Genomic DNA, 20156 nt, shown 5'->3' with positions numbered 1-20156 from the left:
ATGTGGAAGCTTTGGAAAGGGTGCAGAGGAGATTTGCTAGGATGTTGCCTGGTATGGAGGGAAGGTCTTACGAGGAAAGGCTGAGGGACTTAAGGGTGTTTTCATTAGAGAGAAGAAGGTTGAGAGGTGACTTAATAGAGACATATAAGATAATCAGAGGGTTAGATAGGATGGACAGGGAGAGCCTTTTTCCAAGTATGGTGATGGTGAGCACGGGGGTGGGGGCATAGCTTTAAATTGAGGGGTGATAGATTTAGGACAAATGTCAGAGGTAGTTTCTTTACTCGGAGAGTAGTGAGGGTATGGAATGCTTTGTCTGCAACGGTAGTATATTTGCCAACTTTAAGTACATTTAAGTCGTCATTGGACAAGCATATGAACGTACATGGAATAGTGTAGGTTAGATGGGCTTCAGATTGGTATGACAGGTCGGTGCAACATCGAGGGCCGAAGGGCCTGTACTGCGCTGTAATGTTCTATGTTCTATGTCAGAGGTAGTTTCTTTACTCAGAGAGTAGTAGGGGTGTGAAATGCACTGACTGCAACAGTAGTAGACTCACCAACTTTAAGGGCGTTTAAATGGTCATTGGATAAACATATGGATGAGAATGGAATAATGTAGGTTAGTTGGGCTTCTGATTGGTTCCACAAGTCGGTGCAAAATCTAGGACCGAAGGGCCTGCACTGCGCTGTAACGTTCTATGTTCTATGTTTGATCTCCAGCATCTGCAGACCTCACTTTCTCCTCTTCTGATTGGTTCCACAAGTCGGTGCAAAATCTAGGACCGAAGGGCCTGCACTGCGCTGTAACGTTCTATGTTCTATGTCCCCGATGCCATCTGAGGTACAAAGGTACAGAATCTCAGGGATAAAGTAGAAGAAAATTAAGAAATAAGTTGAAAGTTAAACATTACAGTACTGTTTATTGTAAATTAGAAACATAATGAAGAATTAACGTCTTCCATAAGCCTCGGGCCTGCAAGCACTCCACACTAGGCTTCCCCATGAAGTGCTCCCACTCTCCCACACTGAGCTCGATCTCTCCCCTGTGTGAGTCAGTCTCCACCCACAGTGAGCACTCCTCACCAGCCGCCGCACCGAACATCACCAGATTTCCCGTCTGGTACAACACCGAGCAGTTTTAAAGGAGGTTGTCCAGGGGCCCACTGTTTGCTGGTGAATGCATCGAGACATTCTGAACAACCAGGAGGATTCTGCACCTGAACACTGAATTCACATTGTTTTTTTTCTCTGTGCACCTTGCTCTGATGGTGTTTTCCGAGATGCATTTGTGCATCACCTCCACCTCTCAGAACTGTCAGTCACAAGGTTGTAATTTCAGGACGACTGGAGGAGAAAAGAAATCCAGCGGTAATGCTCTGTTGCAGTCCTGAGGGAGTACTGCCCTGTACAAGTCAGGCCGCTTTCAGAGGAAGTGGTAAAGCTGAAGTCACGCTGTCCAGTAATGTAGAAGTATCCGGTGCTAGTACGCTCTCTCAGCTGTTCTGGCCAACAGTCTAACCCACAGTGAACACTGAAACTAAATGTCAGATCACTATCACCCTACCCTGTGGCAGTTTGCTGCATGAATATCAATCGCAGTGTGACAGCATTGACAAGGCAGGGCAGTGGCCTCGTCTCGTTATCGCTGCTCTGTTAATCCAGAGCCCCAAGTGTTGTTCTGGGGTTCAAATCCTGAGGTGGGAGGTGCTTGTGTTTTTTTTTATAAATAACCTGGAATTAAGAATCTAGTGATGACCATGAGTCCATTGTCCGGGGAAAAACCCATCCGGTTTACTAATGCCGTTCAGGAAGGGAACTTTACCTGGTCTGGCCAGCATGTGACTCCAGACCCAGAGCAATGTGGATGACTCTTACACTGCCCTCTGGGTAATTAGAGTTGGGCAATAAATGCTGGCCGAGCCAGTGACACCCTCATGCCATGAATGAATAATATAGACTGAAAAGGGAATGTGGAAGGGAGGGTGGGGGAGGGGGGCATTGCTGGGGGAGAGGAAGCCTCATGACTGCTGTGTGAGAACTGAGGGAGAGATAAGTATTTGTTTATTTGTGATGACCCTGATGTGTTCCCTGCTGCCTGTTAATAAATGCTGGCCTCCTGTGTGTTCTAGTACAGTCACAGGTCGGTGCAGCTAAAGGGTCTGTTTCCCGTTCCTGTCCGTACAGAGGGAAACTTGGACTAAGTTTGCTCACATGGCTGTCTATCTCTGAAACCAGGTCATGAATCGAGCCTTATTCCACATGGACAACGCATACAAAATCCCCAACGCACGGGTGATCAGCTACATCTGCAAGACCAACCTGACTTCCAACACGGCGTTCCGCGGATTTGGAGCGCCGCAGGCAATGCTGATCGCGGAGTGCTGGATGAATGACATTGTTGCAAAGTGTGGGCTGCCTTCTGAGCAGGTATTGGGGTGGTGGGGGATGAGGGGGGAGCACAGAGGAGCAGGGGAGCTGCTAGGGATTAGGGGTTGGGCACCTGTATATGGGGGTAGCAGATTATAGAATTGTTGAGGCCCTTCGGCCCATCGAGTCTGCATCTACACACAAGAAACACCTGACCTCATCCCATTTACCAGCGCTTGGCCCATAGTCTTGAATGTTATGACGTGCCGAGTGCACATTCAGATGTGCACATTCAGATTAAAGGATCTGAGGCTATTTGCCTCTACCACACCTCCAGACAGTGCATTCCTAATGGCCATCACCCTCTGAGTAAAAACATTTTCCCTCAGATCCCCCTAAATCTCCTGACCCTCACTTTAAATCTTTGCCCCCTTGTGACGGACCCGTCAACTAAGAGGAACAGCTGCTGTCTTATCCTTGCCCCTCGTGACCTCAATCAGATCGCCCCTCAGTCCAGAGAAAATAACCCTAATCAGACCTTTCCTCGTAACTTATGTTTTCCATCCCAGGCAGCCTCCTGGTGAATCTCCTCTGCACTCATTCCGGTGTAATCACATCCCTCCTGTAACGTGACGAGTCGCCTCATCAAAGTTCAATACAACTCCAACATGACTTCCCTGCTTTTGTAATCTATGCCTTGACTGATTAGGGCAAACGTCCCATGTGCCCTTTACACCACCTTATTTATAGACCCTTCCACCTTCAGAGATCTACGGACAAACGCGCCAAGGTCCCTTTACTTCACAGAGTCATGATGTCTATTGACTACTTCTTTGTCAAATTACAGCTTCCAAAATTACCTCGCAATTTTCAGTGTCAAATTCCATCAGCCACTTATCTGCCCATTTTGATCATCCTGTTAATATCTTCTTGTCGTCCAAAACCTCACTGTCAACCACCCGACCAATCTTTGTGTCATCTGCAAACTTAGTACTCCAAACACCTTACACAGTCATCTGTGTCCTTTAGATTAGATTAGATTCCCTACAGTGTGGAAACAGGCCCTTCGGCTCAACCAGTCCACACCGACCCTCCGAAGAGTAACCCACCCAGACCCATTTCCCTCTGACTAATACACCTAACACTACGGGCAATTTAGCCTGGCCAGTTCAGCTGACCTGTCCATCTTTGGACTGTGGGAGGAAACCGTAGCATCTGGAGGAAATGATAAATAATAGGGGCTCCTGCACAGACCCCAATGGTATGCCAGTGGACACTGGCTTCCAGTCACTAAAGCATCTTTCTGTCATCACCTTCTCTCTCTCTCTCTCTCCTCCTGAGCCAATTTTGAATACACTTTATCCAGTTACCCCTGTATCCAAGGTGCATTTACCTCCTTGATAAGTCTCCGATGTGCGACCTTGTCAAAGGCTTGACCAGATGTGGGTACAAGCTGGGCTGCTCCTCCCTTGGATTTTAATTTGGAGGCAAGGTCAAGATTCCTGCTTCCTCCCTCCCTCAGTCCGGAATCTTGGGATGGTGAAACTGTCAAGGGTGTTGGTGGGGGCAGGGATGTTTATCTGAAAGGTTGTTTCCGTTGGCTGCTGGGCAAGTAGGTCCCACAGCCATATGCCCCAGGGTCAGGGATGATGATGCACCTTTCAAGGGTTTGGCCTGGATGCGACTCCCATACCACTCTGATGTGGTTAACGCTTCACTCCTCTGCACGGTGTCCTGATCCTGACAACTGGGAACCAAACCCAATGAACTTCCTTGGAGTGCCCATCCCCTCAACTGGCATCGACATGAGGCTTGCCAGCAGTGTTCACATTTTGAGACAGAATCAGAGAGAAATGGCTCAGAGCTTCCAAATTCGACTGTAAGCACATATGAACGAGGAGCAGGATTGAGGCCATTCAGCCCCTCGAACCTGCTCGTCCATTTAATACAATCATGGCTGATCTCAACTTCACCTTTCTGCCCAATCTCACAACCCTTCAATCCGTTACTAAAAAATATCCAGCCCATCTTCCCCTTAAATTTACTCAAGGTTCATCACTCTGCACCCAGCCATCCAGCCAACTGAGCTTGCCAACTCACTTATAAGCAGAAATAGGCTATTCAGCCCATTGAGTTGGCTCCGCTATACAATGCAATCATAGTTGATCTGATCATCCTCAATTCCACCTCTCCTGCCTTTCCCCCCGAAACCTCCACCGATTAAAAATACGCCCGTCTCAAAATTTATAGCTCTCGAGTAAAAGCAAAATAATGCAGGTGCTGGAGACAGAGGGATGGAAGAGGAAGCAGACTGTGACAATTTCCAGAGCAAATGACAAAGAGGTCGCTACCGGTGGTGAAGGAGACTGCAGTCAGTCCCACGCCAGAAACGTCAGAGCAAGATTGAGGTAGTTTATTAAAACGATGAGTGGATTATTCCCGTAGGCAGGGCGGAGGTTTGCCAAGCGGTCACCCATTCTGGGCCCAGTCTCAACAATGCAGCTTCCCCTGACAGATGACGTGATGCTAACACTGACAGGCTAAATAGCCTTTTTCCAGCCTGTGCAATGGTTCACGCTGCGACCTCATTTGGTCACTAGAGTGTACAAGCCACCCTGCCTTCGTCCATCCCAGAGCCGGCTCCCTATTCCCAGCAGTGGAACAAACTAAGAACAAAGAAAATGACAGTGCAGGAACAGGCCCTTCGGCCCTCCAAGCCTGCACTGATCCAGATCCTCTATCTAAACCTGCCGCCTATATTCTAAGGGCCTGTATCCCTCTGCTCCCTGCCCATTCATGTATCTGTCTAGATACACCTTAAACAACGCTATCATGCCAGCCTCTACCACCTCCGTTGGCAACGTGTTCCAGGCACCCACCACCCCTCACACATTGAATTCATGACCCTTAGTAATTGAGTCCCCCACTCTGGGAAGAGCTTCTTGCTATCCACTCTGTCTATACCTCTCATGATTTTGTAAGCGTCACTCAGGGTCCCCCCTCAACCTCCGTCGTTCTAATGAATATAATCGTAATCTACTCAACCTCTCTTCATAGCTAGCGCCCTCCGTACCAGGCAACATCCTGGTGAACCTCCCCAGCACCCTGTCCAAAGCAACCATGTCATTTCGGTAATGTGGTGAGCAGAACTCTGCGCAGTATTCCGAATGTGGCCAGTAATCCCTGTTCCCTTTCCATTCCCAAGGTGCAGAGGCTCAACCTGTACCAGGAAGGAGACATCACCCACACCAATCAAAAGCTGGAAGCAGTCAATATCATAAAATGTTGGGACGAATGTTTGGAGAATTCATCTTTCCACAGCAGGAGAAAAGCAGTGGATGATTATAACAGGTCAGATATAAAAACAATTCGCTGTGCGTTCCTTTCTCCCAGCCCCCTTGGCCCTACCTACCCCCCCATTCCTGATGAAGAGTTTCTGCCTGAAACATTGACTCTCCTACTCCTCGGATGCTGTTTGACTGACAGTGCATTTCCAGTACCACACATTTTGACTCATATCCCTCTAAACTCTTCCTATTCATATACCCATCCAGATACCTTTTAAATGTCAGAGAAAGGGAGGACTGCAGATGCTGGCGATCAGAGTCGAGAGCCTGGCCTGCTGTGCTTTTCCAGTACCACATTCCCACCTTTTAAATGTTGTAATAGTACCAACCTCCACCACTTTCTCTGGCAGCACATTCCATACACGCACCATCCTCTGCGTGAAAAAGTTGCCCCTTAGGTCCCTTTTAAATCTTTCCCCTCTCACCCTAAATCCATGCTCTCTAATCCTGGACTCCCCCACCCCAGAGAAAAGACCTTTTCAATTTACCCTATCCGTGCCCCTCGTGACTTTATAAACCTCTATAAGGTCACCCCTCAGCTTCTGATGCTGCAGGGAAAACAGCCCCAGCCTGTTTAGCTTCTTGCTTTCCTGGCAAAATCCTTGTAAATCTCTTCTGAACCCTCTCAAGATGATTTTAGCACAGTCGTGAGCGATGAACTTAACGCAAAGGGGAAAGATGGAGAATCAGTTTGGATAGAGATAAGAAATAGGAAAGGTAAGAGCTTAGTTGTGGGAATAATTACTGATGAAGAGCTAATACTCGAAACGTCGACTCTCCTGCTCCTCGGATGCTGCCTGACTGGCTGTGCTTTTCCAGTGTCACACCTTTTGATACAGAATAATTTATAAGTCCCAAAACAACAATTATCCCCCACAACAGTGCATCGAGGATGAAATAAACGAGGTGTGTAAAGAAGGTATCACAGTAACCATGGGTAACTTTAATCTTCATGTAGCTTGGGAAAATCAGATTAGTAAAGATAAATTGGAAAGTCAGTTCAGACAATGCATTCACGATAATTTCTTAGAGCAGTACGTTCCTGAGCAAGAATGAAGATGGCCGTCCCCCCAGAGTCCTGGCTAATACTTACTAACAACGAAAACAAAGAACATGATCATTCCTGGATGTATGAGCTTCCTGATTTCAAACTAGTTGCCACTGGCTCTATATTGCAACAGTCACTGCACTTCAAGTGTCCGGTGACCCTTCTCGGCACAGGGCTTGAGGCTCTGCTTTCTCTCTCCACCTGCTGAGTTTTTCCAGCATTGTCTGTTTGTGCTTCAGCATCCTCAGCTCTTTGTTTGCATTTTGTTAACTATTTCTTCCCTCCTCATGCCTAGGCAACATTGCTGGAAGAAGAGAGGGCTGGCCATTATCCCAACCAAGTTCGGGATAAGCTTCAATGCCATATTCTTGAATCAGGTAAAGGTCGAGGGTTGGGGGGAAAGGAAGATGGGGGTGGGGGGGGGGGGGAAGGTGGGGGTGGAAGTGGTAGCACAGTGGAAATGAAATTGGGCTAGAGATCTGAAGCCTAGTGCTCTGCAAATGTGAGTTCAAATCCCACCCACCCCCAGCATATGAAGGAATTTAAGCTTAACTCTGAACTTAAAAAGTCAGTCTCATTAATTACCCCCTTTGTTCTTGCATGGGATGTGAGCATCATTGGAAAGGCCAGTGTTCATTGAGTCTTCCCTAAACTCAGACACACTGACTAACTCACAAACGCCTCAACTCGATCTATTGAGAATGACCCTGACTGCCCATGAGGTAACCATCTCGCTCCCATGCTAATGTTTCTGAGTGGTTTACTAGGCTCTTTCAGAAGCAAGTTAGAGTCATGTGGCTGTGGGTCTGGAGTCACGTGTAATCCAGGCCGAGCAAAGACGTTAGATTTCCTTCCATCAAGAGCGAAGATGAACCAGAACAGGTTTAATTGCTTATAGTTTCATCATCAACGTTACACACCATCAATTGAATTGAACGTCCACTGACTGCTAAAGCATTGGAAATATGTCTTCAGTTGCCTTGTCCTGTGGTGTCCCAGTCTGGTGATGTTATCACTGCCATCTCCCCCAAACATCTGACGACCTCAGTCTTGGATATCGCAACGGTCCCAATGTTTCCAAGGCGTGTTCCTTGCATTGAAAATGTGGTGACAGAGGCTTTCAGCTCCATAGTTAAGGAGTGTCAATGGTATATGGCTCCTGTGAGGATTCAGCAAGAGGACACATCAGAGAATTTGTAGTGGGAAGGATGGGAACTCTCCTGTTTATAATTGGTGCCTTATTGCCTCTCACTCTGCTTCATTCTGTTACAGGCAGGAGCTTTGGTCCACATTTACACTGATGGCTCAGTCCTTCTGACTCATGGTGGAGTTGAGATGGGACAAGGCCTCCACACAAAAATGGTTCAGGTATGAATATAACTCAGGCTTCCAGCAATGCAAGCCAGTCAATAGTTTGGGAATATTTGGTGTTTCCTCTTCAATTTACGCTCATATTTCACGCTGGGTCCTGAACATTGAAGTGCATTTGGTATGTCAGAGTGATAAGCCAGGAAAAGATTATAAAGTAATTCTGTTAAATGAGAATGACATTTGCACAGCCACGAAAGATTACCTTAACTCAACAGGGCAAGATGTAGAATCAGTTTGGGTAGAGATAGGAAACAGGAAAAGTAAGAGTTCAGCTGTGGGAATAATTTTTTGCCTACAAAACAACAGCACATCAAGGACAAAGTGAGGTGTCTAAAGAAGGTACCATGGTAACCGTACTTGACTTTAACCTTCATGTGGATTGGGCAAATCAGATTTGTAAAGATAAACTGGAGAGGAAGTTCCCACAGCGCATTCAAAATAATTTCTTAGTGCAGTACGTTCTTGAGTTAAAGGCATTTGCATTGTGACAGGATCAATTAATAGCCATAAATTTAAAAAAACTTGCAAGCAAAAGTGATCATGAAATAGTAGAATTTCAAATTCCATCTGCAGATGGGAAGTATGGGTTTAGGACTAGTGTTCTTAAACTAAATGAAGATGTTTACAAGGATATGAAGATAAATACATTGTGATCAACAAGGGGACTAGTTTGAAATGTAGGACACTAAAGAAACAGCAGCATACTCCTAAGGAAATATTAAATAATGCTTAGCAACAAAGAAAGGCTCTTTGAGACTGAGTAATCTCATCTCTGAAGAAATAAGGCTGTGGGAATAGTATCAAATTAAAAGGAGCACTTTACAATTCTGCAAAGGTTAATGATAGGGCTGAAGGTAGGAGAGACTAAGGGAAGGGAATAGAATATGAGAGAACGCTAGCTGGAAATATACAACAGATAGACAAAAAAACTCTGCAAGTTTTTAAAAATAAAAAGAGGAACTAAAGCAAGCAATGATTTTCTATCGAGTCAGTCTGAGAATTAATAATGGAAAACAAGGAAGTGGAGAAGCATTGACAAGTAGTTTGTATCTGCATTCAATGTAAGAGATAGTTGAAAATTAAGAGCTGAAAGAGAGGGAGGGACTGAAAACAAAAACATTTCTGGAGAAAAGTCATTACCCGGGAAAACTATTAAATCAAAACATTATCAAGTTCCCAGCATCTGATGGCCAGTATGTCAGGACCCTGATAGAAGTGGCCTCAGAGACAATAGATACATAGTAATAATGAGATGTACTAAGATGAGGAGAAATTTCTTTATGAGAGAGTGGTAAGCCTGTGGTATTCTCTGCTACAGAAAGTGGTTAAGATCAAATCATTGAATACTTTCACAAAGGAGTTCGATGTCGCTTTTTTGGGCTAAAACAGACCAAAGGCTATGGGAACAGGGTATGGAGTTGGATAATCAGCCATGATTGAAAGGTGAAGCAGACTCAAAGGGCTGAATGGCCTCCTCCCGCTCCTATATTCTTTAGTTCTGTATTTCTAAGTAATCCTTCAAAGATCCTGGGATCATGGGAAGGCCCCAGCAAATTGGAAAACTGCAAATGTAACATCTTTATTCAAGGAAGGTTAGAGCCAGAAAGCAAATAAATCTATAGTTTCAAGTTGAAAATCATTACTAGGGGAATTATTGCCCCAATAATTCATAAATTATAACTGATTCAAGAAGAGCCAACTTGGTTATGTGAAAGGTTATGTTTAGTCCGTTCATTAGAGTTGTTTGCGGAAGTAACAAGCAAATTAGATAAAGGAACACATTAGATACAGGATGTTTTGATTGCCAAAAAGCATTTGAAAAAGGTTAGATTCCCTACAGAGTGGAAACAGGCCCTTCGGCCCAACAAGTCCACACCAACCCTCCAAAGAGTAACCCATCTGGACCCATTTCCCTCTAACTAATGCGCCTAGCACAATGGGCAATTGAGCATGGCCAATTCACCTGACCTGCTCATCTTTGGATTGTGGGAGGAAACCTTAGCACCCGGAGGAAACCCACACAGATACAGGGAGAATGTGCAAACCCTCACAGACAGTCACCCAAGGCTGGAATCGAACCTGGGTCCCTGGTGCTGTGAGACAACAATGCCAACCACTGAGCCACCATATTACATTAGAGAGTTCCACACAAAATAACAGCTCATTATCTGAGGCAAAAAATTAGCATGGATTACAAATTGGTTGACTAATAGTGAATGTAGGATAGGGAAAAATGAGTTATTTTTAAGTTGGCAATCTGTCACCAATCCAGTTTCACGGGGATCAGGTCTGGGGGGTCAGCTCTGCTATTTATAACCTATTTCTAGGATACTCTTCAAAGGGTCAGTGTGGACTTGATAGGCCAAATCACCTGCTTCCGCACTGTCAGGATTCTATGAGAATTGCAGCCCACCATCACGCTTCCAAGAAAAATCTACCGAGACCCTAGGATAATTCTCTCGATTGCCTTGGTCAAAACTATTAATATACAGCAGGAAAAATAGATTGACTGGTCAATGAGTTTGCCCTCATCCCAGAGACAGGATAAGGAGCCAATATTAACTCAGTGATCTGGCGCATGATGCTTGAAAACTTGCTGGAAGCAGACTTGATAGCCACTTTCCAAAGTCATTTGGATAAATCCAAATAATGGGAATATTTGCAGACCCAATGACAAGGGAGACTGGGACTAATGAATAATGCTTTCACAAGACTAGCACATGCACAATGAGCCAAATGGCTTCCTTCTGTCTCCGCTAGAACCTCCCAGACCTACGATTGATGAGAACGATGAACCATTAGGACAATAATCAAGGCAATACTTTCACCTCCAAGATTCTCTCCCAGGCTAGACGTTGTTCTGACTTTGGCACATAAAATGCCCTGAGTGGCCAGGACAGTGGTAGCAGCATCTCCACCAGACACTGAGTGAAGACATTTCACCAGAATTTGAACATAATAGACAATAGGTGCAGGAGTAGGCCATTCTGCCCTTCGAGCCAGTACCACCATTCATTATGATCCTGGCTGATCATCCTCAATCAGGTCAGGAAGAAAGTCCCTCGCTCACTCACCACCTGATTGTGAACCGTGAACACGTCAAAATGGAGAGTGGTCAAGTTCATGTGTGGCAAGGGATTTAATGAAATCTTAACCTTTGTGAATATTCCTTGTTATCCAGGTTGCCAGTAAGGCTCTGGGAATTCCAGTTTCTCGGATTCACATCTCGGAGACCAGCACCAACACTGTCCCGAATACCAGTGCAACAGCGGCTTCTGTCGGATCAGATCTAAATGGAATGGCTATTTTAGTAAGAATTCACTCTTGGGATTTAAAATATATATATTTTTTTAATTTGTCCATTTATTCGGTTCCACTTCAAGCCCCTAATAGCAACAAGTAATGATTCAACCTTATGCCAGGGTTGGAGGATTTGAGCTATAGGGAGAGGCTGAACAGGCTGGGCCTGTTTTCCCTGGAGCGTCGGAGGCTGAGGAGTAACCTTATAGAGGTTTACAAAATTATGAGGGGCATGGATAGGGTAAATAGGCAAAGTCTTTTCCCTGGGGTCAGGGAGTCCAGAACTAGAGTTTAGGATGAGAGGGGAAAAGGGCAACTTTTTCACGCAGAGGGTGGTACATGTATGGAATGAGCTGCCAGTGGAAGTGGTGGAGGCTGGTACAATTGCACCATTTAAGAGGCATTTGGATGGGTAAATGAATAGAAAGGGTTTTTAGGGATATGGGCCAGGAGCTGACAGGTGGGACTAGATTGGGTTGAGATATCGGGTCGGCATGGACGGGTTGGACAGAAAGGTCTGTTTCCGTGCTGTACATCTCTATGACTCTATGACTCTTATCTAACAGCGCACTGTCTGTTTCAGAACGCATGCCAAACCCTTCTGGAGAGACTCCAACCATTTAAACTCGCCAATCCGAAGGGGACCTGGGAACAATGGGTATGTACAAAATAATTTGTTCCAGTGATCTTTCATTTCAGATTAGTAGCACCTCTCATTTGCGTCTGGCTGAAAAATACACCTCTCATCGAATTTTTCCATCTTGCACGCATTCGCATAAAATACTGATGTCAAAAAGGAGCAGCATTTTGACAAAATAGAAATTCGATGGAATAGATTAAGCTTAACCAACAGACGGCTGTGATTCTCTGCTTCATTCTTTAGGGTAATTCTTTAACTAGATTCAAACAGTGTGGTGCTGGAAAAGCACAGCCGATCAGGCGGCATCCGAGGAGCAGGATAATCAATGTTTTGGGCATATGCCCTTCATTCCTGGTGAAGAGCTTATGCCTGAAACATCGACTCTCCTGCTCCTCAGAGGCAGCCTGACCGGCTGTGCTTTTCCAGCGCCACACTCTTTAACTCTGATCTCAAGCATTTGCAGTCCTCACTTTCTCCCAATTCTTTAACTAGTCAGTTAATGTACGTGGTATAAATTTAAACAAAACTTGTCAGTTAACTGTCAGTCTTCATCTAACTGACTCATTCTGCATGTCACTGCCTTTACAAATCAAAGTTCACTTGCCATCCCGTCAGCTCTCTCTTCATAAAACGTGAAATGTTCTGATGAGCGCAAGATAAAATGCTTTAACAAATTGTGCTTTTTCTCAGCAGTACTCAGGTTCTATACTATCAAACATCCATCTGTGCACAAACACTGAAACAGCTTGACAAGCTCAGCAGGTCTGGCAGCATCTGTGAAGAGAAGTCAGAATTAATGTTTTGGGTCAACTGACACTTTTCAGTTCTGTTGACCCAAAACGTTAACTCTGATTTCTCCCCACAGATGCCACCAGAACTGCTAAATTTTTTCAGCAATTTCTGTTTTTCTTTCTGATTTACAGCATCTGCAGTTCTTTCGAGTTTTTATTAACAATCCAACTATCTGTACACCTTGGTTCACCTTAATGCGAATGTGCCTGAGATTTCCCTGAGATTATTTGGAGATGCCGGTGTTGGACTGGGGTGGACAAAGTTAAAAATCTCATGACACCAGGTTATAGTCCAGCAGGGTTATTTGGAAGCACTAGCTTTCGAAAAGCTGTTTCTTCATCAGGTGGTTCTGGAGCAGAATTATAAGAGACAGACTTCATAGCAACAGGATTGCAGAGTCATGGAATATAATATTAAACAAATTTAGCTTAAGTCTTTTAGAATGATCGTGTTAATTTCAGTTCTGTCATATGTAAATCCTAGAATTTTTTAAAGTTACATTCTCAAGATAGCTTTTAACAATAGGTGCCGTCACAGCTCAGATAATGCATTGAAGGTGTAAGGTTAAAGTCTGTCCGTGTCCCAGTTTTAGGTCAGACTGAATCTATTTCTAAAGTGGGATTTATAGAATCTTACATGAATTTGTGCAGTTTTTGTGCAAATTAATTGTAATTCTGCAAGTCCAAAGTGTGAGTGCTTGATGCTGATTTAGAGGTGGCAAGGCACTTTATCGCTAATATTTTGCCCATGTAATTCCCTGGACTAGTTTCAAAAGATTGGAGGAGACATTTTGGACATTTTTCTGCTTTCCTGTATTGCCTTCTGGATTTACCTGAGAGGCTTTTCTTCGTTATCTCTTCTGTTGTTTCTAATCCATGTGTTAACCTCTCCCATTACACATCCTACATTCCTCATGGTTTGCTTCTGTTTTGATATACTTGTATTTACCTTGAAATTCCCATTGAAACTTCAGTTTACGGTAATATGTTTTGCCCCAAAGCCCTACTCATTGTTGTATTGCCTTTTCACTCTGTGAGAATGTGCTTAGTTTGGACTCTATACATCTTCACTTTGAACAATACAAGAGGTTAAGGAAGGGGGTGAATGTGTGACACCTTCCCTGTTTATCCCATGTTTGCTGTAAACTTACTTCTACCCATGATAATCAGTAAAACCACATGGTACATGTGAGCAGGAACAATCCATAATACCATCCTACTCCCAATATTACAGATTTCAACTCTATTTTCTTGACCTTTCCTGATCTACCTGAGTGTCCTTACTGTCCAAACATCCAACAATCTCAGCCTCGAACAAACTCAGCGGCTACGTATTTACAGTTTTCTGGAAAGAGGTTTCCAACAATTCATAGGATTCTGAATGAAAAAGCATCTCCACACCTCAGTCTTCAATGACCAACCCCTTAGGAACAGTCTCAAGCTCAGAAAAAATACCCTTCAGGACATTGAGTCCACACTGGTCACCAAAACAAGCATCTGGCCAGGTGGCTTAGTGGTTAGCACTGCTGCCTCACAGTGCCAGGGACCTGGGTTCAATTCCAGCCTTGCGTGACTGTCTGTGTAGAGTTTGCACATTCTCCCTGTGTGGGTTTCCTCTGGGTGCTCCGATTTCCTCCCACAGTCCAGTGATGTGCAGGCCAGGTGAATTGGCCATGCTAAATTGCCCATAGCGTTCAGGGATATGTAGGTTAGGTGCACTAGTCAGGGGTAAATATAGGGTTGGGGAATGGGTCTGGATGGGTTACTCTTCAGAGGGTTGGTTCGGGCTGAATGGCCTGTTTCCACACTGTAGGGATTCTACGATGATTCTAATCCCATTTTTCAGCACTTGGCCCATAGCCTTGGTATCACAAGTGCACATTTAAATACTTCAGGATTTACTTCAAGATTCTACAACCAGGAGACAACGACATGAAGCAAATAATCAGCACAATGTTTGTTAGTGGGCGGCACGGTGGCACAGTGGTTAGCACTGCTGCCTCACAGCGCTAGAGACCCGGGTTCAATTCCCGCCTCAGGCGACTGACTGTGTGGAGTTTGCACGTTCTCCCCGTGTCTGTGTGGGTTTCCTCCGGGTGCTCCGGTTTCCTCCCACAGTCCAAAGATGTGCAGGTCAGGTGAATTGGCCATGTTAAATTGCCCGTAGTGTTAGGTAAGGGGTAAATGTAGGGGTATGGGTGGGTTGCGATTCGGCGGGGCGGTGCGGACTTGTTGGGCCGAAGGGCCTGTTTCCACACTGTAAGTAATCTAATCTAATCTAATCTCTGTAAAGCTGACCCGTTAAGAGATTATACACTGTTGGAGGGATCATTACCTTTCCTGTTTAATTCTGCCTTGTCCTCCCCCAGATTTCTGCAGCCTATATGGAGAGAGTGAGCCTGTCAGCGGCAGGATTCTACAGGTAATGTCTGCACCCATTTGTGGCTTTTTGGTTTATAGTTAGAGCAATCCCTGAGTTAAATAGATGCATAAAAATGAGCTAATACTTGTCAGGTGAAACAAAATACAGAGTGTTGTGAATGCTGCATTAGATACAATGAAGACAATGTAAAGTCATTCTCAAAGGAGGTGCAGGAAGTGGAGACCTTGGTGCTGACTATACACAAACGCTTTGCAGGAATATTTGGGAGAAGATTATTAACTACACAAAGGGTCCCTCAGCTCCATCAATGGACAGACAGAAGACAATTACCAGGTTCTGTCCCAGGGAAGAAATGCAATTTTGGGCAGCAGATTTCAAGAGGGGTGATAAAGTTCGTGGAGAGAGAAGATCTACTGGAAAAGTACAAGTGAAGAGCCACTTCAGATTGGTGGAAAGACCAGTGAAATTGAGGTCATACCCTTCAAACAGAGAAAGTTGCAGAGAGATTGAACAGATGTGTTCAAAACTATCCAGCATTTTGAGAGAGTGGGTAGAGAGAAATTGTTTCCAATTGCAGAAGAACTGATAAACAGAGGACATAGATTTTGTGCATTCTGTAATTTTTCTAACTCAGGGTGAACTGCTATGACCTGGACTGCTGTGGCTGAGAGGATGCTGGGAGCTGCAATGTTACTCAGGGCTAAATTCCAAACGTGTGCAGGATTAAGAGGAAAAAAACAGGCGGCGAGCTCAGGTTGATAGCTTTAGCTAGACAGGAACTGGCACAGACACAAGGTGGGGCTGTGTCACCCTGTGAAGTCTCTGGTGTTTGATACTGCTGCAGAATTGTGCTGTGGATTAAGGTTCATTTTACTTTTGTTCATTCCTGGGAGCTGGCATCATTGGCTGGGTAAGCATTTATTGCCCGTCCCCAGTTGCCCCTTGACAAGGTGGTGGTGAGCTGCCTTCTTGAACCGCTGCAGTCCACCTGCTGTCGGTTAACCCTTAGGGAGGGAATTCCAGGATTTTGACACTGAAGAAACGGCGATACATTTCCAATTCAGAATGGTGAGTGGTTTGGAGGGGAATTTGCAGGTGGTGGTGTTCCCATGTATTTGCTGCCCTTGTCTTTCTAGATGGAAGTGGTCATGGGTTTGGAAGGTGCTGTCTGAGGATCTTTGGTGAATTTTTGTAGTTCATCCTGTATATAGTATGCACTGCTGCTACTGAGCAACACTGAGTAGTGTCCCTGTCACTGAGCTAGAAGTACCAGGTTGAAAACCAAGTGCATCGCCCCCAGCACTCGATCATTATGTGGCTAAATAGATTGGGTATTAATTTTTCGATAGGTGCCAAAGCAAATGGTGAGAGAGGAAGAGAGTCCTATTCTGCCACACGATGGAAAAACTGTTGGAGTATCTATCATCAGTAACTCTATATTACAAAATCTCATGTTATAAGGCCAACTCTATATTACAAAATCTCATGTTATAAGGCCAACCTGGGCTCCCTGGCATGGACTGTAACAGATGCGTGTCACAGACATATATCAAGCCATTCACAAAGTCTCCCGAGAAATTTCTTGACATGAGTCTTACATTCACTTTCTCTTATTCCTAAACTATCAAAATGGCACCGGGTTAGGGCAATAGATGAAAGCTTTGTGCTGCATTTCACTGTAAAATTGGTTTGAAAAGCTATAGAGTCGTAGAGTTCTACAGCGCGGAAACAGACCCTTCGATCTAACTCATCTATGCCGACCAAATATCCTAACCTAATCTAGTCCCATTTGCCAGCATAGGATATTTGGTCGGCATAGGATGAGTTAGAACGAAGGGTCTGTTTCCGCGCTGTAGAACTCTACGACTCTATAGCTTTTCAAACCAATGACTTCTACCACTTAGGAGGAAAGGGCAGTGGATGCCATTACTGGCATGTTCCCATCGAAACCACAAACCATTCCAGTTGGAAATACATCACCCAATGGCAACTGGGAAAACTTCTCGCGGGTAACTCAGGGTCAGCACTAGTGACCCACTTTACCAGTTTGTATTAAAAAAGTGAGGAAGCTGTCCCCAATCTAAACTAACATGCATCAGTTTATAAATGATACGGGAAGATATTGAATGAATGAATGATTCTTGTCATGCCTATTTTACAGTGAAATGCAGCACAAAGCTTTCATCTATTGCCATAACCCGGTGCCATTTTGATAGTTTAGAAATAAGAGAAAGTGAATGTAAGACTCATGTCAAGAAATTTCTCGGGAGACTTTGTGAATGGCTTGATATATATCTGTGACACGCATCTGTTACAGTCCATGCCAGGGAGCCCAGGTTGGCCTTATAACCTAATCTAGTCCCATTTGCCAGCATTTGGCCCATATCCCTCTAAACTCTTCCTACTCATATACCCATCCAGATGCCTTCTAAATGGTGTAATTGTACGAGCCTCCACCACTTCCTCTGGCAACTCATTCCATACACGCACCACCCTCTGCAGGCAAAAGTTATCCTTTGGGTCCCTTTTAAATCTTTCCCCTCTCACCCTAAACCTATGCTCTCTAGTTTTGAACTCCCCCACCCTCAAGAAAGGCCTTGGCCATTCACTCTACCCATGCCCCTCATGATTTTGTAAACCTCTATAAGGTCACCCCTCAGCCTCCGACGCTCCAGGGAAAACAGCCCCAGCCTGTTCAGCCTCTCCCTGGATGTAGGTTTGCTCGTTGAACTGGAAGATTAGTTTACAGACATTTTGTCACCATACTAGGTAACATCTAGGTAACCTCTCACTGTAACTCAACCCCTGAAGTCCCGGCAATATCCTTGTAAATCTTTTCCTGCACCCTTTCAAGTTTCACAACATCCTTCCTCTAGCAGGGCCAAGCATCTTGCAGGTATCACACACTGCTGCCATTCTGGTGAAGGGAGTGACTGCTGAAGACAGGGTATTGGCGATCAAGCACACTGGCTTTGTCCTGGATAATGCTGAGCATCTTGCTACAGCTGCACTCACCCAGGCAAGTGGGGAGTATTCCGTCATCGTCCTGCCTTATGTCTTGCAGACAATGGACAGGCGTTGGGGAGTGAGGAGGTGAATTACTCATCACAGAATTCCTACCTATGATTGATGGTGTGAGAAGGAAAGTCTTAACAAAGCGCTCTTTCGGTTTTTGCTGAAATTTGCCACAAGTGGGAATGTCGCGAAGGGTTATAATTTGAGAAAGTATTGACCCGCATTGCTATTCCTATTCCAGGACTCCTGATCTGAACTATGACTGGGATAAGAACGAAGGAAGGGCGTACAATTACTACAGTTATGGTGTGGCTTGCTCAGAGGTTGAAATTGACTGTCTCACTGGCGATCACAAGGTAAGCAGTCAACAACAACAACAACTTGCACCTACGTAGCATCCCTAATGCCCGAGATGTTTCACAGTGACAGAGTCGAACAAAATATGACAGCAGGCCACTGAAAACGCCAGTCAAATAGGTAGGTTTCAAGGAATTAAAGAAAATCCAAAGAGATTATATAAAGTATATTAAGGGCATAAGAGTAAGTGGAGAGAGAATAGTGCCCCTTAAAGATCAACATGGCTGTCTATGTATGGAAATGAGAGGGACGGGTGAGATAGGAAATGAATATCTCTTGCCAATATTTACAAAGGAAAAGGACACAGAAGCTAGAAAACTTGGGCAATAAATAGTGATGCTTTGAAAAGTATTACAGAAGAGGAGGTGCTGGAGATTTTAAAACATGTAAAGGTAGATAAATTTCGAGGACCTGATGAGTTGTTTCCCAGAACTCTGTGGGAAGCCGGCAAGTGATTGCTTGCCCCTCGCTGAGATATTTGTAACATCGATAGTCACAGGTGAGGTGCCGGAAAATTGGAGGGTGGCTAATGAGGTGTCATTACTTAAGAAAGATTGTCAGGAAAAGCCAGGGAACTATAGACTGCTGAGTCTTGTGTCAGTTGATGGAGAGGACTCTGAGACATTTGGAAAGGCAAGGACTGATTAGGAATAACCAACATGGCTTTGTGCATAGGAAATTGTGTCTCACTAACTTGATACTGAGGTTTTTGAAGAGGTGTCAAAGAAGATTGATGAAGGCAGAGAGGTAGACATTCTCTATATGGACTTCAGAAAAGCGATCAACAAGGTTCCACATGGTAGACTGGTTAGTAAGGTTAGATTAGAATGGTGCTGGAAAAGCACAGCAGGTCAGGCAGCATCCGAGAAGCAGGAAAATCGACGTTTTGGGCTAAAGCCCTTCATCAGGAATTCCTGATGATGCCTGACCTGCTGTGCTTTTCCAGCACCACTCTAATCTAGACTCTCATCTCTAGCATCTGCAGTCCTCACTTTTGCCTGGTTAGTAAGGTTAGATCACATGCGACCCAGGAGGAGCTAGCAAATTGCATACAAAATTCGCTTGAAGGGGGGAGACAGAGGATGGTGGTGGAGGGTTGCTTTTCGAACTGGAGGCCTGTGACCAGCAGTGTGCCACAAGGATCAGTGCTGGGTCCACTGTTTCTCTTCATTTATATAAATAGTTTGGATGTGAATATAGGAGATGAAGTTAGAACATTTGTAGATGACACCAAAATAGGTGGTGTTGTGGACAGTGAAGATTATATCAGAGTACAACAGGACCTTGATCAGGTCAATGAGCCAAGGAGTGACAGATGGAACTTGGGGTGGCACGGTGGCTCAGTGGTTAGCACTGCTGCCTCACAGTGCTAGGGTCCCAGGTTTGATTCCAGCCTTGGGTGACTGTTCGTCTGTGTAGAGTTTGCACATTCTCCCTGTGTCTGCGTGGGTTTCCTCTGGGTGCTCTGGTTTCCTCCCACAATCACAAAGATGTGCAGGCCAGGTGAATTGGCCATGCTAAATTGTATTAGGTG

The 20156-nt window shown here is 44.9% G+C and overlaps 1 protein-coding gene across 1 annotated transcript in view; it reads left to right on the top strand.

The window, feature by feature from the left end:
- The window catches only part of xdh (xanthine dehydrogenase), a 143732-nt gene that overhangs the window by 102710 nt on the left and 20866 nt on the right, over positions 1-20156 (top strand). Inside the window, exons 26-33 of the mRNA XM_043675419.1 lie at positions 2239-2430; positions 5576-5721; positions 7061-7142; positions 8038-8133; positions 11318-11446; positions 12020-12094; positions 15237-15289; positions 18507-18621. Coding sequence (XP_043531354.1) covers positions 2239-2430; positions 5576-5721; positions 7061-7142; positions 8038-8133; positions 11318-11446; positions 12020-12094; positions 15237-15289; positions 18507-18621 — 888 coding nt within the window. The remainder of the gene's footprint in view (positions 1-2238; positions 2431-5575; positions 5722-7060; positions 7143-8037; positions 8134-11317; positions 11447-12019; positions 12095-15236; positions 15290-18506; positions 18622-20156) is intronic.

This window comes from Chiloscyllium plagiosum, chromosome 3 (genome assembly GCF_004010195.1).
Source record: "Chiloscyllium plagiosum isolate BGI_BamShark_2017 chromosome 3, ASM401019v2, whole genome shotgun sequence".
In the NCBI taxonomy this organism is placed as follows: domain Eukaryota; kingdom Metazoa; phylum Chordata; class Chondrichthyes; order Orectolobiformes; family Hemiscylliidae; genus Chiloscyllium; species Chiloscyllium plagiosum.
The sequence above is the reverse complement of the archived record's forward strand: the minus strand, read 5'-3'. Positions and strand labels throughout refer to the sequence as shown.